General features: G+C 54.2%; 10 protein-coding genes across 10 annotated transcripts; 7 read left to right on the top strand and 3 right to left on the bottom strand.

The window, feature by feature from the left end:
• Positions 1–2: 2 nt before the first annotated feature.
• BAUCODRAFT_577926 (uncharacterized protein) lies at positions 3–1,815 on the top strand. Its single transcript, XM_007679626.1, has 2 exons — positions 3–653; positions 713–1,815. The coding sequence occupies exons 1-2, from the start codon at positions 70–72 to the stop codon at positions 1,500–1,502; spliced, it is 1,374 nt and encodes a 457-aa protein (XP_007677816.1). The 5' UTR covers positions 3–69; the 3' UTR covers positions 1,503–1,815.
• A 929-nt stretch (positions 1,816–2,744) lies between these two features.
• Positions 2,745–3,032, top strand: BAUCODRAFT_534303 (uncharacterized protein). The gene has a single exon (XM_007679627.1). The coding sequence runs from the start codon at positions 2,842–2,844 to the stop codon at positions 3,004–3,006; it is 165 nt and encodes a 54-aa protein (XP_007677817.1). The 5' UTR covers positions 2,745–2,841; the 3' UTR covers positions 3,007–3,032.
• Positions 3,033–3,038: 6 nt separating this feature from the next.
• On the bottom strand, positions 3,039–3,448 carry BAUCODRAFT_35268 (uncharacterized protein). The gene has a single exon (XM_007679257.1). It carries the CDS (start codon positions 3,299–3,301, stop codon positions 3,059–3,061), a length of 243 nt encoding a protein of 80 aa, XP_007677447.1. The 5' UTR covers positions 3,302–3,448; the 3' UTR covers positions 3,039–3,058.
• A 1,459-nt stretch (positions 3,449–4,907) lies between these two features.
• Positions 4,908–6,421, top strand: BAUCODRAFT_35270 (uncharacterized protein). Its single transcript, XM_007679258.1, has 2 exons — positions 4,908–5,842; positions 5,895–6,421. Exons 1-2 carry the CDS (start codon positions 4,912–4,914, stop codon positions 6,014–6,016), a joined length of 1,053 nt encoding a protein of 350 aa, XP_007677448.1. The 5' UTR covers positions 4,908–4,911; the 3' UTR covers positions 6,017–6,421.
• Positions 6,422–7,286: 865 nt separating this feature from the next.
• BAUCODRAFT_48602 (uncharacterized protein) lies at positions 7,287–8,541 on the bottom strand (the record flags this gene model as incomplete). Its single annotated transcript, XM_007679320.1, has 4 exons — positions 7,287–7,733; positions 7,784–7,960; positions 8,014–8,365; positions 8,414–8,541. Coding segments are annotated over 4 exons (1,104 nt in total), but the record flags the coding sequence as incomplete, so codon positions are not given.
• Positions 8,542–8,808: 267 nt separating this feature from the next.
• Positions 8,809–9,982, top strand: BAUCODRAFT_149289 (uncharacterized protein; the record flags this gene model as incomplete). The annotated part of the gene is made up of 4 exons (XM_007679628.1): positions 8,809–8,982; positions 9,029–9,658; positions 9,711–9,901; positions 9,952–9,982. The coding sequence occupies 4 exons, from the start codon at positions 8,809–8,811 to the stop codon at positions 9,980–9,982; spliced, it is 1,026 nt and encodes a 341-aa protein (XP_007677818.1).
• A 185-nt stretch (positions 9,983–10,167) lies between these two features.
• BAUCODRAFT_72815 (uncharacterized protein) lies at positions 10,168–11,181 on the top strand (the record flags this gene model as incomplete). The annotated part of the gene is made up of 2 exons (XM_007679407.1): positions 10,168–10,501; positions 10,568–11,181. 2 exons carry the CDS (start codon positions 10,168–10,170, stop codon positions 11,179–11,181), a joined length of 948 nt encoding a protein of 315 aa, XP_007677597.1.
• A 17-nt stretch (positions 11,182–11,198) lies between these two features.
• BAUCODRAFT_534420 (uncharacterized protein) lies at positions 11,199–12,994 on the bottom strand. Its single transcript, XM_007679629.1, has 3 exons — positions 12,695–12,994; positions 12,115–12,602; positions 11,199–12,063 (listed from the first exon to the last, which is right to left on the bottom strand). Exons 1-3 carry the CDS (start codon positions 12,839–12,841, stop codon positions 11,217–11,219), a joined length of 1,482 nt encoding a protein of 493 aa, XP_007677819.1. The 5' UTR covers positions 12,842–12,994; the 3' UTR covers positions 11,199–11,216.
• A 47-nt stretch (positions 12,995–13,041) lies between these two features.
• Positions 13,042–16,181, top strand: BAUCODRAFT_140466 (uncharacterized protein). Its single transcript, XM_007679630.1, has 2 exons — positions 13,042–13,176; positions 13,227–16,181. Exons 1-2 carry the CDS (start codon positions 13,131–13,133, stop codon positions 15,764–15,766), a joined length of 2,586 nt encoding a protein of 861 aa, XP_007677820.1. The 5' UTR covers positions 13,042–13,130; the 3' UTR covers positions 15,767–16,181.
• A 3,161-nt stretch (positions 16,182–19,342) lies between these two features.
• On the top strand, positions 19,343–22,537 carry BAUCODRAFT_72520 (uncharacterized protein; the record flags this gene model as incomplete). Its single annotated transcript, XM_007679383.1, has 3 exons — positions 19,343–21,181; positions 21,233–21,796; positions 21,992–22,537. 3 exons carry the CDS (start codon positions 19,343–19,345, stop codon positions 22,535–22,537), a joined length of 2,949 nt encoding a protein of 982 aa, XP_007677573.1.
• Between the last annotated feature and the right edge of the window lie 583 nt (positions 22,538–23,120).

Below are 23,120 nucleotides of genomic sequence, written 5' to 3' on the forward strand. Positions count from 1 at the left end.
AGTCGTCAATCCTGTATCTGCGCAGTTTCAATGCGTGGGTCCTGAGTGCGCTAGGCTAGTGAGGTGAAGATGGGCATCTTCGCCAACGTCGCCAATGCGATATGGGCCCGTCTACTTGATCACAAAGGCAAAGTCACCTCGTTCGGCGGCTTCTTGTTTGGGATCTTATGCGCATTGGCATTCAAAGACTTCTATCCCGACCTCGAACATTCCTTCCGACGGCGCATGCGAAGACTCCGTGGACCTGAGATTCCGCATCTTGCGCCTGGTCAGCACGATCAAGTCCGCTTAGAAGACCACACCGAACGGAAGTCGTCGGGGCTTGTAGTTGACTCTAACGATGCCAGACGGACGCTTGACTCCATTGGCGCCAATATCGCAGTCGGTGTTGAAGGCCTTGTTGGTCACACGCCGCTTGTCAAGCTCAAGTACCTAAGCGAGGCGACCGACTGCGAGATCCTGGCGAAAGCCGAGTATTTGAACGGCGCTGGCAACTCACCCAAGGACCGTGTGGCGCTATCAATGATTAACCTTGCCGAGGAAGAAGGTCTTCTCGTACCAGGCAGAGGCGACACAATCTATGAGGGTACCGTAGGCTCAACAGGCATTTCCCTGGCCGCGGTATGTAGGGCGAGAGGATACAAGGCTTACATGTACGTAGATGAATTATCACGTTTCATATTTCAATGTCTCATTGGGTGTTCTCACGCAGATGCATGCCTGACGACCAGGCTACCGAAAAGTCCGACTTACTGCTTAAGCTTGGCGCAATAGTGGAACGCGTACGCCCGGCTTCAATCGTAGATCAAGACCAATTCGTCAACCTCGCTCGTCGTCGCGCCGAAGAGCATACCGACGATTCGGATAAGCCCGGTCGAGGGTTCTTCGCCGACCAATTCGAAAATACCGCCAATTATCTTGCCCACCAGAACACAACAGGTCCTGAAATCTACGCGCAAACCCAAGGCCACATCGACGCCTTTGTAGCTGGTGCAGGCACGGGCGGCACCATCTCTGGCGTGGCGCTCGCGCTCAAGCCACTACTGCCGGATATGCAGGTTGTGCTTGCAGACCCGCAGGGTTCCGGGTTATACAACAAGATCAAGTATGGTGTGCTATTCTCTGCCACTGAGACAGAGGGGACGCGCCGTCGACATCAGGTGGATAGTATTGTAGAAGGCGTAGGGATCAATCGTCTGACTGCTAACTTCAGCGCTGGAATGCATCTCATAGATGATGCGGTGAAGGTAGGCGATAAGCAGGCCATGCAGATGGCGCGGTGGCTAGTTGAGAAGGAGGGTCTGTTTGTTGGAGCGAGCAGTGCTGTGAACTGCGTTGCAGCAGCCTATCTGGCGAAAAAGTTGGGGAAAGGGAAGACGATTGTGACGGTGTTGTGCGATTCAGGAACGCGCCATCTTAGCAAATTCTGGAAAGAAGCTGGAAACATAGAAGCAGCAGAAGAGGAACTGGATCTCGAAGAGATTCTTGACGGAGTAAAGTGACAACGAAGCCAGGATTGCGCCAAGGCTCGCAGCCTTCCAACTTGGTTGGCATCGTCGAAGGCGCAGTGTGCACAGTACAATTGTGGTGAGTTGCGGCCTGGCTGAGTGGATGAAGCAACACTGCCGCAAGCACAAGAGCTCCCGTGAGGTGCGGTCAACATCTCGCATCTACCCCAACAGGGCACCGCACAACGCAACCAACACGGACAGTACACCCACTCCCATCACATCCAATTTCGGGAGTGTGCTACCGCATGTTGACAGTTCGAAAGGACCGATCCCTCCGACCTGGTAATGTGACATGACAACGTTCGATTCGTTTGCTGTTCAACGCTTTTTTCGCTATTTTGGCCGCATACCAACTTACCGAAGTGGGCCGTCACAACGACGCGTTGGCGTGGAAGGAGACGGTGGCGCGCAGCGATGAAGTGAAGTCGAGTACCCGCGATTCAGGGGACAGCAAGAATGCAGCGCCCATGCCGGTGCCTGCCCTGCTGGACAGTGGGGTGTGTTCAGGTTGAAACAGCGACACCAACGGTCCTCGAGCACACGGACCGCGTTCACCAAGCTACCGCACAAGCACTGTTTGGACTAAATGTTTGTCCCAGCCCAACCAATCACGATTTAGCTTCAAATAGCTCGCCGGCGTCTGCTTGCCTTTTCGAGTATCCCATGAGTGATCTGGCGATAGTGTTCTCACGGAGCTCGGAGCTAAGTCACTGCTTGGCAGCGACGAAGTCTTGTGATCAAACGCCAATAACAAGGAGTGGTCACACCGGGTCAAAAAAGATCGACCGATCTACCATGGGGTAGTGTGAGACGCGTTCGAACTTACCGAGCCGTTTGCGACATCCGAGTCATCTATATTCAGATTAAAGGTTGCCAAGCCATATTCAGAAATAACATCTTACAGCAAGGTCCTGTGCGACATTGAACTAGTATGACGAGTTCTATGGCAGTCGCCTGCCACAGAGCTTCGAAGTGCTCCTACAATAGAAGAGTACTCGCGATAATACGTCTAGGCTTAGATCGTCGCTATGTAGAGAGTTATTGCAGACCCAAATTGTCCCATTTCGAGGCGTCTCCACAGATGCCTTAGTCGTGCATAAGTGCAATCTGCAGGGCTTCAAGACTGCAGGCGCCATCTCCGCCCGAGCGATAAGGCGAGGAGGGAGGTGACGGGGGGCTTTCAGAGGCTTGAGCCAAGGGTTTGACAGGCGCTGGGACCTTTTCAGGGCTCCTACGGACAAGAAGCTGCAAATCGCAGGAACGAGCTGAGCGCTCGAGCGGAAAATTTCCGGGACTGTCAAGTTGGTTTGATGAATCTATCAACTTCAAGATGATTGGCAGCTTGTCTCTGTTTATGCTTATGGTGGCATCTGCAGAGAGGGTCCGATCCAGAAAGCACCGCCAGAGTAATGCTGCACTAGGGAAATGGCCGCGTAAGAGCGAACCCGTCGAAGTGGAGAGCAGTAGGGGTGCCGACTGCCTAAAGCTTCTTTAGGCGGATGTAACGCTGATCATAGGTCGTTGACAGTGAGAAAGGAAGCTCGATGCTATCGTTTAAGCATACAAAAGCCGCGGCGTAGTACAAGAGATGAACCGAAGAATTTGGCAAGCCACCTACCAAATTGGCTTTGAAGATCGGATGTGATGTGCCGGAAGTGCAGCAGTAGCGCACGCCTCCTTGAGCGCCTTGGGGGCTGTCCACTACCAGCGCCAACAGCGAGAAGAATGTGGCGCGCTAGACAAAGATGCTTAAGGTAAATTTGGGAGCTTTTCAACGGAGGACAGTACATAACGTACATTCAACCATGGAGATGGAAATTGCGACGCTTCAGCGAAGAAGAGAAACGGCTGGAGCAGAGCGTACGCAAGCTAGAAATGTGCGTCACCCGGTTACACATATCTGGCGTGCCAAAAGAAAAGCCAACATAGGATCAGTGAGTGCGCATGCCCCTCGAAAGTACGTACCCTAGCAGCTCAACAGAGAGTGCGGGGAAGTCCTACGAAAAACAGCGCTTAATTTTCAAGGTGAGAGTAGTCTGCGCGCCGTTGCTGATGGCGGAGGCTGTGTTGAAGCGGTTTGGCGTGCTTGAGTGCTCGGACCATACGGTTGCTTCTGCGTGCGGCAGGGAGATCTCCCGCACCCCAGTGCTATTCCTGTGGCAAGAAATGAACGACTCAAACATGTTTGTGATGTTCATATCGTGCTAGCCGTTGCTAGGAGGTATCGCACAACGTTGGAAAATATCAACGGTAGATTATACCAGGACTGTCGCCGTTGTGGTTCGGTATCATGAGAGTCCGATGGGAATAAGCAGCAAGGTTTACGAGAGCAAGTCAGTCCGTAGGCCTAGCACTGAGTACGCAAAGCGATGGCTTGAGGAGAAAGGTGGATGCGCTTGGGAAGCCTGACCGCCCCGGGTGCGTTGATGCTGGCTTCTCAGTCGCTGGAGAGGAATAACCCGAAGGCCGGTCCGCAGGAAGAGAGCGCCGGTGAGTCAGTGAGACACCCATTTCCCACAGACGGTGGGCAGGGATCATTCTTGCCTAAGTTGCTTTCTCCCCACACGCTGCCTGTTTCAAAGACCGGAATGGCGTCGGGATGGCGGTCCCTGCATCCAGCCCACAGAAAGCCACCGGCAGCACCAGCGACGTCATTCAATTGAGGTGGAGGAGCGAATGCACGTCCAGCATCATCCTCTGCCCTGCATTGGGGCTCCGGGACTTCTGATATACAAATGTTCGACCCTCCCACCTTGCGAAAGATCAGCGACTGATCCACAAAAGATTTTCACTTGTCTTTCCTCTCAAAGTGAAGACCAGCTTCGGGTTCCAAAAGTGATAGTCCTCTACTTTTGCTGCTCCCTGCAATCAAACACAAGTTCCACGCATATCGCTGCCCTCTTCGTCTTTAGCAGCGCACATCACCGTCGACCCGATCTCACGCGGACCCAGCACTGCCGCCTCGACCTGCGTCGGCAAGTCCACCGCGTGCACCGGCGAACCCTGAAACGCCGCCGTCACTTGCTCCCTTCGCGAGCAGTGCCCAAACCACTGGCTTAGGTGCATAGGCGTCCAATTGTCATCCATTGACAGCATCTGCCCTCCCTCCAGGACTCGGCGAACTCCATAGGATCGGCATTGAACGAGGTCTCACTGCCTACCGACACGATTCAGCCCTGGAACACCCCCCGCGTCGAAGGAGGCGGACACTTAAGCTCGCTGATCCCGCACATCCTCCAAGATTGATCGCCTCTCCACGTTTTTCGAGCCTCAGTGTCGTTGATCACTGTATTCACACGCGTGGCCAAAGGCTTCATTTGATATCACTTCAATGGCAATGGCAATGACCATTGACTCCCGTCAGCAACAAGCTCCGTTCAGTACCATGGGCTACGACGCGATGAGGTACTCGCAGCCGCAGTTCACCAATCCGTGGGTGTCGTCGCCGGCTTCGAACCACGGCCCGATGTACGCGACTGCGCTGCCTGCTACATCAGTTGGGCATGATGTCAAGCACTACCCGGCGCACGCACCAAACGTATCAACTGCGTACACTGCGAGCGCCATGCCCGCGCCGTCTCTGGCAACAGGTATGCTACCTTTGGATCCGGACCTCATGGATCAGTCGGGCTTACACATGGCGCAAGATCTCCGGCCATATGGTATTTCTTATACCAATGCTCCAGTCAGTGGCAGCACGTATGCACCAACCTCAGCACCTCAGTATGCGACCTCATACGGCTATGCTGCCGACCGACGCTCCTCGCATCCGTCAGTAGCCTCCACCATCTTCATGGGCGGCCCAGTCGAGGCGCAAAGGCACCGTACCAGTTCCCTTATTGACTTCAATGACAGACTCAACCACGCGTCAGAGGCCGAGCGTCAAAGTTTCAGCGATGCTCTTGACGCGAGCCGTGGTATGGTTGCTATGAGCCAGTCGGATGAAACACCGCGCAACATCTTCGGCAATGCTGGCTCCAGCCGCAGCTCGATTGATTCGTATGGCTTCCCTTCGTCTCACTCAGCGCACTCGTCGATCTCGTCTGCCAGCACATACGGCTCGTACTACCCAAGCTCGGTCAGCGAGGCATCCGTTGGCGACTACAGCTCTGCAAATGAGTCGGTCGATATGCCCAGCTCGAGAACACTTCCTCGGCCGAATGCTCTTATTAATGGCACCTTGCCACCTGCGCCACAGTCGATGATGGGCCAGTTCAGCTCAAAGGTCTCCTCGAGCTCGCAGAAGAAGCACAAGTGCAAGATCTGCGACAAGCGATTCACACGCCCGAGCTCACTACAGACGCACATGTACAGCCATACTGGCGAGAAGCGTAAGTAACCCGATCTTCCACTTGACAACAACACCCACTGACAAGCTTGTAGCATTCGCGTGCGAGGTTGAGGGTTGTGGACGTCACTTCTCCGTTGTATCCAACCTCAGGAGGCATCGCAAGGTGCACCGAGGTGAAGGCCACGATCATCCTTCTCCGGACGATGACGAGTAAACAGATCGCCTATGATCTGCAATCACTTGATTTCCAACATGCATCTGATCATTAAGCGGGTCTATTACGGACACGTTCATGGCGCTTTATGGTTTTTCTCTTCGACACTCAGTCGCTACTTCAATTGATACCCCAGAATTAGCAGGACTCTTGGACGGACTAGGATTGGGATGGTTTGCACGGTGTTACGGCGCAGACAGAGGGTCACTGTCCACTGACGGCGCAACTGGTAGCTGGTGGGGACATGTACGATAACGCCTATGACCAAGTGCGCAGCACCGTCAAAAGTTGGACGAACTCCCCCTTGACGGTGTCACCAGGGTAGAAGAGCTGAGACGGCCATTTGCTCTGTATACTATTGCGCTATGCAGCTATGAAAACCTCATCAATCATGGCTTTGACTTGTGTGCAGTCTCTTTCCAGACCTCATGCGCTTACGATCCGACCGAAGTGATTCGTGAACCTTCTCGCGTCGCACTCGAGACTCGTCAACGACTGAAGTTTCTGGCAACAGCTCTTACGGATGGCATGCAAGCCACCCGAGGCCATCGCATCCCGTCACCGCCAAACTACGCCCGACTACGCCCGATCAGACACCTTCCGGCTCTGGCAATTCGTGCGCGTCAGCGGCTGATGTGGTCTCTGAGACTTGTCGCTGGACCCTGCGCACTTAGGTCCTCCTCATATCCGCCAATCAGCTATTGCGGGCAGAAACAGGGAGGTGAGGTTGCATTCACAAGCGAATGTAACCTGCCTCCGCCTACACGAATGACGCGACCAAACATATATTCTATTGGCTGGAGATGAGGTGGAGGGTTGTACTACATAATACGATGTCGTGCTCGTGGCAACCCAAGAACATGCCGACTCGTGAGGATGATGAGCTCGGTGCGATACCATCACCATGGTAGTGGAAGTGCTATGATTTGACCGGCTTTTGGAAGGATACGGTCCAAATTCACGAAGAAACCCTGATGTACCGCCATACTACCCAACCTTAGGCCATAGCATCCGCCTTCCGCTTCTTCGCTTTGCCGCAAGCATCAATCTGCTGACCATGTCCGTTGATGTGGATGCGTTCTTGCTCGCCCTCCAACGAGGCTCCAACGCTGGTCTCAGCCTCCCCATCCTGAAAGGGTGAACGAAGCAAGTCCTTCACTGCTGGCTTGCACACTACCCCACCTTCTGCTTTGTCGCTACCGTTTAACGCTGGCTCGTGAGGAATGCCACCCATTCCATTCACTTCCTTCTGCGCCGTCTCAACGACATGGTCGCCAGCCACAACAGGGAAAGGCGCGAGGATCGCGTCTACTTGACCCCACCACCTGGAGAACTTGCGGTACCAGTCCACCGTATTCGCGAGACCTTCTTCGAATGAAACGCCCTGGCGCCAGCCCAACTTCCGCAGTTTGCTCCCGTCGACTGCGTACCGGCGGTCATTGAAAGGGCGATCTCTTGTGTGCTCTATCCAGCCGGCGGTCTGCGTGATGCCGAAGATGCTCAGCAATTTGGCAGCAAGGTCCAGGTTTCCGATCTCGTCTCTAGAGTCGACGTTGTAAATCTGACCGATCTGGCCCTTGTGCAGGATGGTGTCGAAGGCGTCTGCGGCATCACCTGCGTAGAGGTATCTGCGGGTGTGCTGACCATCTCCATGAATGCATAACGGTCGCTTGCGCAGGAGCAGATTGATGAACTTTGGAATGATCTTCTCCGGGTACTACAGTTCTTCAGTGTCCACGTTCTAAGTTTCGCTGCGAGCTTACTTACCTGGTGCGGCCCGTAGACGTTGTTGAGGCGCACGATCACTGCTGGCAGCTTGAAACTTCGGACGTACGCTGTCACCATCATCTCAGCGGCAGCCTTAGTGGCAGCGTATGGGTTTGTCGGAGCCAAAAGGCTACGCTCTGTCAGATCTGCTGCGTCTTTGTCCACTTCACCGTATACCTGCCAAAGCCGGGTGAGTATGCTCTCCTCGACTATTTCCTCTCTACTCGTACCTCATCCGTTGAAATGTGGAAGAAGCGTTTCACCGTCTTCACAGCAATTGTACTTTCCAGCAGTACATGCGTACCGAGGACATTGTTCTTGGTGAAACTGTACGAGTTACCGAAGCTAAGGTCGACATGGCTTTGGGCGGCCAGGTGGAAGACGGTGTCGATGTGGTACTTCTCCAAGCACTTCAGGACGCTATCTGGTTGAGTGAGGTCGCCATGGAAGAATGAGAAGTTTGGCCGACTTTCTAGCATCCGGGCATTGTTCAGAGAGCTGCAATAGTCAAGCTTATCAAACGAGACGACATTGTATGCATCCGGGTACTTGCACACGAGATGTCGAACAACCCATGACGCTCTTTCGCCGGGTCAGCGACAAACGACCAGCCGAACGAGAACCACGCACATGAAGCCTTCGCCGCCTGTGACGAGAATGTTCCTCACATCTGGCAGCGGCTCGAAGCCTCCCTTCCCCGTCAACAGCGGCGCTTCGCGCCATATGCCGTCGTCGACGAAGAAGCGCGACTCTAAGCTGGATTGCACTTAAAGTTGAAGTCAGCTTAGTGGTGTCCTAGCAACTTTGGATTCATCGAAGCCCACCTGTTGCGCTCCAATCTGCAGATTCTACGACCATGATGGCTCTGGCGAGAGGGTTCCTCCTGTGGTCGCAAAGCGAAGGGCTTGAACTACGTCCGAGCAAGGGAGTCATTCCCACCGATGGAATGCAGCAGCGGACTGTCTTGGCAAGATTCTTCCAGTTCTTCTCCAGAGGTCGGAGACTCTACGCGATTGCACGCAACCATGGACTCCGAGAAGGCAGAGATCATGGCGGAGAATGAGGAGGAGGCAGGAGAAATGCAAGCCTTCCTTTCACAAGAAGACCCGTCGACGACAAAGCTGAGAGCTGTCTCATCCGGCATTAGTCGTAAGTATGTCTTCAGTGTCAGCATCAACACAGCAGCAGCCGTCGGACTGGTAAGTGTCCAAATGCTCATGTTCGAGCACTGTTAATCATGCTCAGGTATTCGTTAACAAGCGTATATTCGAAGACGACGCCCTGCGACGTGCTCAAGTTACATTTGCGAACCTGCACTTCACAATCACGGCAGCAACACTATACGCAGTGTCTGCACCACCCGTCAATATGTTCCAGCGCAAGGCGGTCAGTTTCTGGCAGATACTGCCGCTAGCACTCTCTATGAACTTGAGTGTCGTTCTCACAAATGCCTCTCTGGCGTTTTCGAGCATCCAATTCTACCAGGTTGCTAGAGTACTGGTCACGCCTTGCACCGCGCTACTCGACCTCTGGCTGCTGAAGAAACGCATGCCGGCGGCTGCAGCACTAACGCTTGTCCCGGTCTGCGCGGGTGTAGCGATTACTTCATACTTCGACACTGCCTCCAAAGCCAAGGACACCACGCGAGGTACTGGACCTCTTGGTGTCTTCTTCGCACTTATCAGCATCTGCGCAACAGCAACATACACGGTGCTGATCAAGAAGTACCACGAGCTTACCGGCTGTCAAAGTGCACAGCTGCTGCTCAATCAGGCACCAGCCAGCGTGCTGGTCATGCTTTATGTGATGCCTTTGATAGACGATTTGACCGTTTGGCGGAATGTATCGGCATCCACGTGGGCAGTCATATTGATGGTATGAGTTGCAAAGTTGTAGATCGCACATGCCTTCGCTGACTTTAGGCTAGAGTGGCGCGTTTGCCTGCCTTTTGCATATCTCGCAATTCCTCATCATAGACGGTGCTGGACCTGTAGCAAGCAGTGTGGTTGGGCATGCTAAGACTTGCCTCATCATCGCAATTGGCTGGATGTGTAGCAAGAAACCGTTACGAGACGGCAGCTTGATTGGGATTGTGCTCGCTGTCGGCGGCATCATCGCGTGAGTACTAGAACACACACGGCACGCTCGGATATCTGACGATATGGCAGCTATACGGTTGTAACCATGAAGAAGCGGTGAACTTATGCAGCATTGGTATGCGATGTGGCTATGTGCAGCCCCTTGCTTTATTGCCACGGTGCCTTGCTTCTGCACAGTGCCCTTTCTTGACAGCCGCGCAGTCCTCCGCGTTCTCTAGGTGTTCCGAGCTTTCCACACTCTGCAATACCCAGATAATGTCCTGGCTACCTCTGACGGCCACTGCTATGGACGGATTCAACGGCCATCGCCCCTGTCGTTACCTGATCTGGGGCAAGGGAGGATGGGTTGCTGGTCATCTCGAGTCGCTCCTCCGCCGCCAGAGCAAAGACGTCCATGTTACCGGCACGCGCATGGAGGACCAAAGCGAAGTTTGCAAAGTCCTCGATAATGTGAAGCCTACTCATGTCATCAACTGTGCGGGCAAAAACGGTCGTCCGAATGTTGACTGGTGCGAAGACAACAAGATCGAGACGATCCAAGCAAACGTGCTAGGTACACTCACCTTGGCGAACGAGTGCTTCAAACGTGACATCCATAATATTGTCATGGCGACGGGCTGTAAGCTTCCCTTCCTTCACAACCCGCTCAATGTCGAGTTGGAGGTTCGTACTGATCGGGTCGCAGGCATATACGCCTCGGATTATACTCTGGACAAAACTCGTCTCACCAGCCAGCCATTCATCGAGACCGACCGTGCCAACTTCGAGGGCAGCTTTTACTCTTACGCAAAGTCTCGCGTTGAGGACATCCTCAAGGTCTACCCCAACATCCTAGTCCTGCGCCTTCGTATGCCAGTCTCTGATGACCTCCACCCACGCAACTTTGTCACCAAGATCATGCGCTATGCTCATGTAGTGAACGTGCCAAATAGCAACAGCATTCTACACGACTTGTTGCCCCTGATCGTGCCGTTGGCAGAAAGCCGCGTGACGGGCGTACTGAACTTCACGAATCCAGGCGCAATCAGCCACAACGAGGTTTTGACGCTGTACAAGGAGATTGTAGATCCGTCCTATATGTGGAAGAACTTTACATTGGACGAGCAAGCCAGGGTGATAAAAGCGGACAGGAGCAACTGCGAGCTGGATTGTTCGAAGTTGATGGGGTTGGTGAAGGGGTTCCAGGGTCAAGGGTACGATGTGAATGTGCCGCGTATCCACGAGGCATACAGCAATTGTTTCATGCGGATGAAGGAAGGGATGCAGATGCGCGAGGGTGCTACGAGCCCCGGAGCGTAGTCATTGCTGTTGATTAGTTGCATGAGTGCTTTACCTTACTCCGCAATGTCATCTCCAGCCTCCGTAAGGTCGTTTGTGGGATCTTCGTCCCCATACTCACCCTGCTTGGATGACCATGCTCTCCTCTTCCGCAACGTTGCCACAGAGTACAAGAGTTCGTCCACCGATTCGTCGTCACAATGCTGCTCCTGCTCCGCGTCATTCAAGCACTTTAGTCTCGTGTTCCATGCTGCGTCCGGTTCAATGCGCAACTGATATCCCAAGCCAACGTCGTCCTCGCTGATCTTATAAGCCTTCAAGCGTTCACTTTCGCTCTGACGATTGTCGATGGAGATTATCACAGAGTTTTCAGAGCAGACTACGTCTAGCGGAGGAGCCGGTAGCTCGAGCTTCGTGAACAGTAGCGAGTCTGCTTCAGATGATTGCAAGCTGGACGAACGCACCAAAAACAGCAACGGAGTCCGCTCACAGCCTACTGCTACAGCGATCTCATGGTTGCCGCTTGAGTCCATGTAGGGGACTGTCCAGAGACCGGAGACATTGATGGCCAGGGTATCCTTAGCGTCATCTACCGTTCGTTCACTGGCTACTGCGCTGGTGCTTGCTGCATAGGAGGCTATGGCTCCTCTTGGAAGCTGCAGTTTATGCCGCAGCGCGAAAGTCGTCCAATTCCACACCCCCAACCAGTCGTCGCCGCCACCTGACACTAAGAGGTCTGTGCCAGGAACGAGACACAGCTTGCTTACATACTCGCTGTGACCGAGACAATAGCCTTCGATGACGTGAGTATGTGGTAAGCCTCTCGAAACACGGATGTGCTCGTCTCTGTCTGCAGTAATGATATAGCTTCGTTCTCTGCCATCAACTTCTCTAGTCGCATACCTCATGTCAGTAAGCATAGACACGTGTCCGAGCAGAAGCTTGTGCTCGAACTTTAGAGCTTCCTTCTTGGCAGTGAAGCTTTTCTGTTTCAATTGCGCTTCAAGCGCTTTACGGTTGCGCTTGGTGTGTACTGTGAGGTTTGTCGCAGAAGGTTTGAAGGCTGCTTTCTGCGTCTCCGGGAACGGGTCTTCTCCGGAAGCCGCATGGCTTGAATCTGGTTCTGACGGCAGAAGGGGCAGGGAATACACATCGCCGAACTTATCGGCAGAGAGGATAGTCGCGTTGTCGGGGAGGATCTTGACCGCACAAGGACGCTTTGGCATTGTGCGTTGGCTGACCTCGGTAAGGACGTCGTTCTTGATGTCGAAAACTCGTAGGCATTTGTCGTCTGTTACTGCGACAGCATGTTGACCGTGAGGCGAGACGGCGAGTTTGACAATCCTAGGCGATGCACCTGATTTGGTACCAATCCTCTGACGTTTCTTACGACGACCATCTTCGTCCCCTCCGCCACTGCCCGGTTCGGTAGCCAACAGGACCTAGATGCGTCTCAGCCACTTTCAATACTGGTATACTCTGCCTGGAGACCTAGTCAGCAGACCTGAGGAGACCTCAAGGCAGCTGGACATACCCCTGGATCGGACGTCCACATTGAAATGATTGAGCCATTCATTGTGGATGCCAATATCAGATTGGAACCACATGCCAGCAGCAGAAGAGACTTCGCCCCGTCGCCTTGGGCTGTGATGGGAACAAGGCAGTGGTATGGATGTTGCATCGTAGGCTGAGGAGACTGTCGCACCAAAGTTTGTGCTTTCACCGTTCAGCCTCGTTCGAATGGAACGGTGGCATCGCTGTTGTTGTCGCCTGTGTGCCGTTAAAGGTTTGGACGGAAGCGCATACTTCGTTCCGATTGGCTGATATGTTTTGGCGGATGTGTTCCCTGTTCACATGAAGGCTTTCGGGCAATGCTATGCATTTGAGTATGCACATACCGTGCAGCATCATAAGCTGCACTGCAGTATGATCAACCGACAACATCCTAACCGTGTCCTGACTTTTTCTCCATGCCGCAAGCGAATGGGACAATACAGCCTGATGCGTTAGATGCTGGTAGCGTGACAATCCCCAACCTTGATATACACCGTGCTGACACCGCAAAGTGGACTACGACCCTATCGACCACCTTAACGCTGTCTTTTCACACCACTCTGCGCTCTCGACAGTACCTACAGTGTTGGCCTCGCTCCAACAACACCAAGATGGCCTCGACCGCGACATATCAGCGCTGGTTACTGCGCAAACTACCTCAGACGGAGACAGTGTCCGGCGCATGCAGGATGCCAAGGCGGAGTTGGAGCAGCTCTTTTCGAAGATTGAGGGTGTACGACAGCGAGCGCTGGAAACCGAGCGCGCCATCACCGAGATGACAGCGGACATCAAGCGGCTGGATAGTACTAAGAGAAATCTTACACTTTCCATGACTGCATTGAAAAGACTTCAGATGCTCACGACCGCATACGAGCAGCTTCGAGGCCTAAGCCAGACGAAGCAGTACCGTGAATGCGCGCACTTGCTGCAGGCCGTGATACAGCTCATGGCTCACTTTAAGAGTTACAGAAGCATAGACCAAATTGCTGAGCTTAGCAAGAATGTCGCCGATGTACAGCGGGAGCTGCTCGAACAGGTGTGTGAAGACTTCGAGGTCACGTTCGCAAAGGGAGAAGTGCAGCAGAAGCGTGGTATGCTGAAGGAGGCGTGTGAGGTTATGGATGCGCTGGGTGAGCATGCCAAATCTCGCTTGATCACATGGTACTGCAACACACAGCTTCGAGAGTATCGACAGGTTTTCAGAGGCAACGATGAAGCCGGGTCTCTGGACAACATCTCCCGGCGCTACAGCTGGTTCAATCGGATGCTGAAGAGCTACGACGCCGAACATGCGATACTGTTTCCTCCGCATTGGCGCGTGAATGAGATGTTGGCAAATGCGTTCTGTGAGACAACCAGAGAGGATTACAAAGGCATCCTGCAGCGCTCTATGCGGAGGACAGACGGCCAGCCACCGGACGTCAACCTGTTACTATCGTGCCTACAAGAAACGCTTGACTTCGAGCACACCCTGGAACGCCGTTTTGCGGCCGGCGAGTCGCGCTCCTCTATGGACACCGTCACTTCCGGCGATGAGAAGCGGCAAAGCTTCAGTCAAGCCATCTCCGAGGCATTCGAGCCGTACCTCAGCGTCTGGGTGGAGTCGCAGGACAGGCAGCTGGCCACGCTCATTCCCAAATACCGACAACAACCCATCAAGCAGCCGGACGAAGAGTTCCACCCGCAATTGGTCATACCTTCCTCGACCGAGCTTTTCCACCAGTACAGAGTCACGCTCGCGCAGTGTGCAAAACTTTCCACGGGTGGGAGATTGCTCGAGTTGTCGCAAACCTTCGGGAAATATCTGGATGCCTACTCGCAGCAGGTACTCTTCTATCATCTTGCGGAGAAGACCGGCGGACCGTCAGTGGAGGGCGCTGTCATCATACTGAACACAGCTGACTACTGCTATCAAACGACCAACCAGCTGGAAGACAAGATTAGACAGCGTATCGACGAGGATTTGCGTGACAAGGTGGACATGCAGTCCCAGGCGGATGCTTTCATGGGCGTGGCTTCAGCAGCTGTGAGAGCACTAGTGCATAAGACGGAGCTTGACTGCGAACCAGCCTGGCGCGAGATGCGAGCAGTAGCATGGAGTAAGATGGAGACCGTCGGTGACCAGAGCAGCTACGTTTCTGTGCTCCTCCAGCGCCTTCAAGATCGAAGTAGAGAGATCCTTCGGTATCTGCACAAGCCACAGTACGCGCGAGCTTACTGTGACCATCTTGTGGACAGCATCATCAGCACATATATCACGAACATCGCCGCGATTAAACCGATCTCGGAAACTGGCGCTGAGCAGTTGCTGCTCGATTCCTACGTCCTCAAGAAAGGCTTCCAAGGTCTCGGCTCCGGCAACGCCGAACCGGGAGCACCTCCCAACCAAGCCTTTATCAAGCGCGTCAACCAAAGCACCGCAAAACTGGACACTTTGCTCAAGACGCTGCAGGTGCGCTCGTCACCCGCAGAAGGACTGGTACAAGCCTACCTGATCCACATCCGAGACGCATCCGAGAATAACTTCCGCAAAATCCTCGAACTTAAGGGCATCAGCCGCAAGCAAGACCAAAGCCACTTAGTCGAGCTTTTCAACGCCCATAAAGCAAGCCCCGCAAACGAAGGGTTGCAGGCGAGCAACCCGCTCATCGCATCTTTGCAGCTAGCAATACCGCCTTTAGCTGCGGCTGGTAGTCTAGTGGCACTCAAGGACAGCGCTGTGGCGCACTCAACACCCTCTCTACCCGTCCGCTTCGACCCAGCGAGCTTTGGGACCGCCATCGTCAATGCCGCGAGGGATGCCGGTGATAGGTTCGGGAGCCCGCATCTAGGTGTCAGTGGCAGTATTGGCGGGGTGACTTCGCAGACTGCTAGTCGGACTACCAGCCCGCCAGGCGGAAAGGGCATGAATGGCGACGGCGAGAAGGTGCAACCTGCTAGCTTGAACGAGAACCTAAAGAGCATCGGGAAGTTCTTTCGCCGCGATGTCGGCAGTTTCGGCGGGTTTGTGAGGAGAGATGAAAGCGTTCGACAGTCAATGGAGCGGCAATAGCGTACATCAAGCTGATAACTTACAATGCTCGCTAGCCTACAACTGTTGTTCGCATGACGCGAAGCCTTTCTTCTGGTCTTCCGCTACGCTGATGGCATAGCCTTGCCCCTGACATGCCGTGACCCCAACTTGCTTCCTCCACGTCCTGTGCTGCTGACGTTTCGTCGTGATTCAACCCTTCCAAAAGGTACCTTTCGGGACAAGGCCCACCGCCTCGGCAAACACCCCGAGCTCTTCATCTTTGCCCTTGTACGCACCGTACTTTGTCAAGACTGCCAAGTCACTCAAACCTTTCTTCAGCTGCTCCGGATGCCCAAGGCTGAGACCCTCTTTATGCGCGCCAGTCACGCTGAGCAAAGTCTTGTTGCTGCAGACCGCCAGCATCTTGTGAATGCACGAGAGCATTTCATCAGCCCACTCATTCGGAGCAGGATGAATCGGTAAGTTGGTGCCAGTCTCGGTATCCAGGAAAGTGCTGGTTAGCTCCCTGATGGCTGAGCTCGCCATGCCGTCGGGCTGCATGCAGTAGTCCTTCCACATCTTCGTCACAATGATGGTCCGCAGTTTCTGTTCGCGGATCCGGACGGCTTTTGCCTTCTCCTCCTCAAGTTCGCGAAGATCGTTGTAAGCTTGGTCTTGTATGTCTTTGTACAGGCGCACCATCTTCTCCAGACGGACGGCGCGGCACTCTTCACACAGACTGCCGTAGCCGACCATGTCCTCCTCAGGCTCGGGCGCACACACTTTATGTTGAAGTCGCTTGCAGTGGACGCACAGGTAGTACTCCTCAAGCTTGCCTGCAGGCCCGTCGGCGCACGCGCAGAATATTTGCGGGAGTTCTGTGGAGGTAGCCCACTCGTCGATAACTTTTTGGTAGGGGTTCGCGATGAGCGACGTGCCTTGTTGCGATGCGGAGTCGTCGGGTATGATGTCGTCGGCGTCTTCGGCCTCGCAACTCACTACTGCTTGGCCGTAGCTTGGATCTTCTTCCACGTTGTCGGGCTTGCTGTTTGCGATTACATTGTTCGAAGCTGCACCCCGCGCTTTGGTGGAAGCCACTTTGAAATCGCTGCTTTTACGTACATGTAGCTTGGGCGGTGGGGTTGGCGGGGTCGGCGCGGTGACCTGAACTTTGCTTTCGGCTTGATATGAATTCTTCTGAGTCCGCGCGGCACGCCAAGTCGAACCCTCTCCTGCTGTCGTGCCTTCACGGCGCCTCCTTGCCAGCATCGTCTGGTACCCCACCTTAGCCGACGCACTGCGAAGTGCTGCCTTGCACGGTCGGCACGTAAATCCGTGGACACTCTCGGATGCATTGAAGGTCTTGTCCTCTCCAACCATGCAGTTCATGTGCAGCCACATTTCGCACACTTTGCACCAGACAACGGACTGACCCTTGGTCCGCCGACCTCTCGTGCACTCGCACTTGACCGCCTCGTCCTTTAGGTCATCCTTGATCATCCTCAGCTGCAAGCCGGCCTTCTTGATTGGAGGGTGTGCTCTTGCGGCCCTGGCTTTCACAGCCTTCGCTGCCTTTGCAGCGCGTGCAGCTGCTGCTTTGTCGTTGGCCATCGTGATGCTGGCTAATAGCTGATGTTGTGCTGCGACTAGTAACACCGTTTCCTCACTGGCTGGTGCTGTGATAATGATGGTGCAGTGTCGTACGACGAATGTCGTTGTCGCCTGCTAAGATCAGCTCGCAGTTGGTGAATTCGAGTCGGCTGATCGCTCTGTTGAACCGAGTTTGTGCAGTGACGTAGTGCCTTCCTCACTGAGGAGATTGACCTCGTGAACGACCGGTGGCAGGAATGGTACTACAATTATCAATGTCAACGTATTTGCACTAGGACGGATCCTGCTCACGACTTCATGGCCTATCCCTTTCCAGAACGTTGAGACACATCAGAGATAATACTTGGCGAGAAAAGGTATTTGGTCGAAAAGAGGAAAGGCAAGTGCGACCGCGCACCCAGGTGATGGTGAGGTCTGGCAGGAATGTAAAGCAGCTCATGCGGAAGTGTGTTGACATGCTCGTCAGCTTCGCTCTTGGAAAAAAGTAGGCTGTGGTGGACAATGTCATCTAGTACCGCAGATGGATTCTTAACCTACTCCGCCGCCGTCGCCGAGATGTCAATCATCTGACTCCATGAGCAGATCGACGACCAGTTGTGGTTGAACCACGCCATGTTTTGCAGCAAGTGATTTCATTGTGATATTCCAAACGTCCTTATGCAGCATCGAAATAAGCCGCCGAAGTGTAATGCGCCCTTTCCCGGTATCCACCTTGTGGCCAATGGTGTGATATTCAGGCGCTGCTACGAGTAAGGCATGCTAAGTAGCGGTCGCCTGCAGATCTTGAGGCGGCGGTAAAAGGCCACAGACATAACCTGCCACTTGTCAGTGAAGCTTGTTCAGAAGGGCGGAGAAGGTAAGCTCACCAGAGCACGTGGAGGCTGATCGGGAGAAACTATATGTTATCAACACAATGCTCGGCTCAAATTCCAGCTAATGGCATTAAGCGAACAGGAAAAGGACAGTTGACGTGGGAGATATTCCTGCTAAACCTTCGCTCTTCCGCCACAGAGCGGACAACATGCAGCCTTTTCACAAGGCCATCGACGGAATGCTACCGCATAACAACGGGTGCATGAGCACATTGCACGACTGGAAGGCTTGCGTTTCTTGCGAGGATGCTATGCGATAAGGCTCCAATATCACAAGTGTTCTGCTAGCGATGGCACCGCCCATCTGTATCGCCGCCTCTTAAATTCGCCGATATGGAGGACTAAGCGCACAAGGATCTCATTGAAAACCGTTGTCATTCGACCTTGATGGTAAGATGCCGCTGGCGTGGCGAAACCGATCTCATGAAGACTCTGCTGAAGAAGTGAAGTCGAGTGCAGACGCTTGCCGAAAGGAGCGCAAAACGGAGTGGGGAACGAGAAGCAAGGCCCATTCCCGCCAGGTCATGCGTTGCTTTCCATGCCCAGGGCGACAACGGTTGAGCGACGTGCAATATCTGGCAATATCTGCACGGAGTGCGGTTATTCAAGAATTTGACTGTCGTTAAGCTGCCTCAGTCTTTCGTTTCATCTGGCCTTCGTCCCTCGGTGTATCCGGCACTTCCCGACACTCGGTCAGCCAATCCGATCGACAACATTGTACGCCAATTGGCATTAAGGACGGCGGCAAGCACCTAAGAACAATAGGCTTGCGAGCTATGTGACTGAATACAACAAGATCGGGACATCAATGGCTGTCTCAATGGCTCAGCGTGGCGATATCAGTCTCGACGCCGCACGCTTGGTCACGATATCAAGGCTCAAAGCGAACATTCAGCCCACGATCATTCCCGAGGATGATGACTCAAGCTTGTCATCTTCCAGTACTGATCTGTTCGATCGTAACTCGTCAGAGGACAAAGGCCGTTGGGGCTTCGATACGAACGGCATATGGCGGAGATATGGCACTTCGGAGTCCGCCACCAGCACCGGCATATCGTCCATCTGCTCGTCTGTTGCCGCCGACGATACATTGTCGACACCTCAAGCGGACTCCATCATATGCAGGAAGCGTATGTCAGACGGTACATTCAAAGCAGATGCTGTGACGAGTAACGACGAGCTGGACCCTCCATCGGCGTCAGTGTCAAGCAGTAGAACGAATGCAGAGACTCAGCCACCAAAAGCACAGTTGATTACAGAACCGAAGCGTAGGGGGAGGCCGCCGAAAGACAAATCAGCAATTGCCGTCTCTACTGGCAGGCCACGCAGAGCTTCCGAGATCTCACGTCTGCACGAGAAGGTACGGCCACGCTCATCACTCCCGACAAGCCTGCCCAAAGACGTCTTCGCCAGTGAATGCGTTGAAGCCGCATACGCTTCTAGACTGGATCCTTATGCGTTACATCCTAGCGAGCACCGGCTGCTGGTAAACGTTCTAATGAATACCGAGGTCACGGTATACCTCAATATTCGCAATGCGCTACTGCGACTGTGGCTGCAGAACCCGCTCTGTTCTGTGACCGTTGAAGAAGCCGCAGGCTGCGCGAAAGACGGTCGATTCTTCGGTTTGGCTGAAGTTGCGTACAAGTGGCTCGTACGACATGGCTATATCAACTTTGGCTGCACTGAGGTGCCACGAGACCCAACGCCTCCAAAGAAGACTGCCAGCCAGAAAACGGTCGTGGTTATCGGCGCCGGTGTCGCCGGCCTGACAACGGCACGTCAGCTGGAAGGCCTCTTTGCGCAGCAGTCAGAACGGTGGACTGACATAGGCGAGAGGCCCCCGCATGTGGTAGTATTGGAAGGACGGAAGCGCATCGGCGGACGGGTGTATTCAAAGCCTCTCCGGAGCCAGTCCGCCGAAACCTTACCTCAAGGTCTGCGCAACACCGTAGAGATGGGTGCCATGATTGTCACAGGCTTCGAGCACGGCAACCCATTGGACACCGTCATCCGCGGACAGCTCGGTCTTGCGTACCATCTTATGACGGACGAGCTCACGATCTACGACTGTGACGGCAAGGCTATTGATCAGAAGAAGGACATGATCAACACGGAGCTCTACACCGACATATCCGACAGAGCGGGTGAGTATCGTGCGATGGCGCAGAATTTCAACACATTGAAGGGTGATGAAGAGCTCATCGATCGTGCAAGAGACCCCATAGCAGGCGGCTACGAGAACTTTCAGCTCGAACCGCTTATTCCGCTAGAAAATGCGAAGCCCCGGAAGCCTGTGTTGAGAAGAGGGAGACGACGCAATGCGCCGTCGGGCACCGAGAAGCTTACGGGTAGAAGTCGGGTGATCGAAGAAAGCGATGCAACATTGAGCGCAGCGCGGGCGGCGAAGACAATGGGCTGGCAGCTCAAAGAGGGTATCGCGAAGAATCAGTCGATTTCGCTGCATAAGGTGGCTCGGTCAAGTGCATATCCTACACTTGGCGCTGTAATGGACGAAGCGATCGAGCAGTATCGGGACCTCATCGACCTAACAGCGCAGGACATGCGACTACTGAATTGGCACCACGCGAATCTCGAATACGCCAACGCGGCCCCGGTATCCTCGTTGAGCTTGTCCGGTCATGATCAGGATACAGGCAACGAGTTTGAGGGCGCTCATTCCGAGATCATTGGCGGATACAGCCAGTTACCAATAGGGCTGATGACCTTGCCAACACAGCTCGATGTACGCTTCGAGCGAGTGGTGGACAGCATACACTACAAAGCTGATAGCGATGACAAGGTTGCAACGAAAGTGGTTTGCACCAACGGCGAGGTGTACGAGGCAGATGAGGTCATCATAACCACCCCATTAGGCGTACTCAAGTCTGACATGGTCGACTTCGACCCACCTCTTCCGGACTGGAAATACGGCGCGATTGACCGGCTAGGCTTTGGCCTGCTCAATAAGGTTTGCTACCTGCAAACCAAACGTCGTAACAGTGCTAACGTCGTGCCACAGCTCGTCCTGCTCTACGACAAAGCTTTCTGGGATAACGGCCGTGATATGTTTGGTCTGCTCAATGAAGCTGAGCGCAGAGGCAGCCTCGACCCGGACGACTATGCTAAGAGCAGAGGACGCTTCTACCTGATATGGAATGCTACCATGACCAGCGGCAGACCAATGTTAGTGGCGCTTATGTCAGGACACTCAGCGCACGAGGCAGAGCAAACAGATACCAATACGCTGCTGGCCGATATCAATCGCCGTTTAAGAGACGCTTTCGGCGAAGACAAGGTTCCGGCACCGATCGAAGTAATCGTCACGAGGTGGAAGCGCGACCCTTTCACAAGAGGCACGTACTCCTACGTCGCCCCAGAAACGAGGCCAGGTGACTATGACCTTATGGCGGAGCCGGTTGGCAATCTTCACTTTGCTGGCGAGGCGACCTGCGGCACACATCCTGCGACCGTGCATGGCGCCTTCCTATCCGGCCTGCGAGTCGCTGCTGATGTTATGACTTCGCTCGCTGGTCCAGTCACCCTACCAACTCCGCTTGTTGGATCTTCTCCTGTTAAGACTGAAGTGCCAAGACAGCATCAGCTCACGGCTTACAGGAGCTTTGACACCATTGGCATACCGCACGCTGCTGTTTACCCAGGCAGCATTACAGTCAATGCACCGGCAGCCGTGATTCATGCTGAGCCCATCATCAAGCAAGAGGACGACACTATCGTGCTCGCTAGCGTCCCTCTCGCGCCGATATATACGTCGCACAAGAAGCCAGCTGGTCCGCCTCAGCAGAGCGTGTGCCCCAGTGATAACTCATTTTGGGTGCAACCAGCCGCACACAGCGCCCCTGACTTCGGTAACGATTCAGAAATCACGAACGTGATCCTAAGCCAGATTGGCGAACGGCCCGTCAAGCCGAAGCGACCAGGTGTGAACCCTTTCCTGCTGTGGACCAAGGCCAACTGGGAGAAGTGTAAGAACTCGTGTAGTTCGAACAATCCCTCGGCGGGCCGCGACGCCATACGCGCCACCCTTGGACAGTGGTGGCGCGCTGCATCTGAGGTGGAGAAGGAGCCGTACATGGCGGAGAGTCGGGTGGCACAAGAGGTGGCGGATAAGATACGCCGGGAATGGGATACCAAGGTACAAGAATGGGATCTCGAGGCGAGGCGTATACGAAAAGAATATGCGACGAGTCGTCTGCCGCTGAGTGGAGCTGCTGAGCATAGTGGTGCTATCGCCAGCGTAGCTTTGTTGGGTTTGAGCAAGCGAAGGACCAATACGAGCAGTTGCGTGGTGCTGGATCGTGCTTGAAGCGAGCACGATGGCACTGCTGATTGATCGCTGCACAGTGAGGGCGCATGCGGAGCGCTATACATTCATGATCGTTGACCGACGCACGGGTGTATTCACACGATAACTTACTTGCATCCGTGCATCTTACTTACTTTCGCTCAAATCACGTTATCAGCTTCGTATCCCGTCACCCGCCTTTTGTGTCCTGTCGCTTGTTCTGAGAGTCCACGTGATCGGGTGCAAGAACCGCGACGAAGTCCGTGCGCTGTGGGCAGGCGGCAAGCACCACCTGTACTCAGCTAGAGGTTACCTTCATCTTGTCTCGCGGTGCATCTTCAGACAATGTCGAGTGAGCGGGCGGAACACCTTGTCGACGAGTTTTGCGTAGGTGAGGACGACATACAGACATCTTCCCTGCCCACTCAGTCTCCTCCAAGTTCGGCCACAGTCGCGTTCAACACCGCGCCTGACGCAATTGATATGGCGGCTGCGAAGAAGCGGTCACGCGAGGATATAGCATTAGAGGATCGCGTCAGAATGAATAGCTCCCAGACCGTAGTTGACGTTGAAGAAGTGCATGCTTCTCCAGCCCCGCCGTCGA

Source organism: Baudoinia panamericana (assembly GCF_000338955.1).
Source record: "Baudoinia panamericana UAMH 10762 unplaced genomic scaffold BAUCOscaffold_8, whole genome shotgun sequence".
Lineage (NCBI taxonomy): Eukaryota > Fungi > Ascomycota > Dothideomycetes > Mycosphaerellales > Teratosphaeriaceae > Baudoinia > Baudoinia panamericana.

What these genes read in the sequence shown, in the direction of transcription:
- BAUCODRAFT_577926 (XM_007679626.1), top strand. Translation starts at nt 70, where the DNA reads ATGGGCATCTTCGCCAACGTCGCCAATGCGATATGGGCCCGTCTACTT. An exon ending in AGAGGATACAAGGCTTACAT is followed by an intron (nt 654 to 712) that starts GTACGTAGATGA and finishes GTTCTCACGCAG; the next exon opens with ATGCATGCCTGACGACCAGG.
- BAUCODRAFT_534303 (XM_007679627.1), top strand. Translation starts at nt 2,842, where the DNA reads ATGATTGGCAGCTTGTCTCTGTTTATGCTTATGGTGGCATCTGCAGAG.
- BAUCODRAFT_35268 (XM_007679257.1), bottom strand. Translation starts at nt 3,301, where the DNA reads ATGTACTGTCCTCCGTTGAAAAGCTCCCAAATTTACCTTAAGCATCTT.
- BAUCODRAFT_35270 (XM_007679258.1), top strand. Translation starts at nt 4,912, where the DNA reads ATGAGGTACTCGCAGCCGCAGTTCACCAATCCGTGGGTGTCGTCGCCG. An exon ending in CAGCCATACTGGCGAGAAGC is followed by an intron (nt 5,843 to 5,894) that starts GTAAGTAACCCG and finishes ACAAGCTTGTAG; the next exon opens with CATTCGCGTGCGAGGTTGAG.
- BAUCODRAFT_534420 (XM_007679629.1), bottom strand. Translation starts at nt 12,841, where the DNA reads ATGCAACATCCATACCACTGCCTTGTTCCCATCACAGCCCAAGGCGAC. An exon ending in TGTGGACGTCCGATCCAGGG is followed by an intron (nt 12,603 to 12,694) that starts GTATGTCCAGCT and finishes AGACGCATCTAG; the next exon opens with GTCCTGTTGGCTACCGAACC. An exon ending in GCCAAGAAGGAAGCTCTAAA is followed by an intron (nt 12,064 to 12,114) that starts GTTCGAGCACAA and finishes TACTGACATGAG; the next exon opens with GTATGCGACTAGAGAAGTTG.
- BAUCODRAFT_140466 (XM_007679630.1), top strand. Translation starts at nt 13,131, where the DNA reads ATGCCGCAAGCGAATGGGACAATACAGCCTGATGCGTTAGATGCTG. An exon ending in GCCTGATGCGTTAGATGCTG is followed by an intron (nt 13,177 to 13,226) that starts GTAGCGTGACAA and finishes GACACCGCAAAG; the next exon opens with TGGACTACGACCCTATCGAC.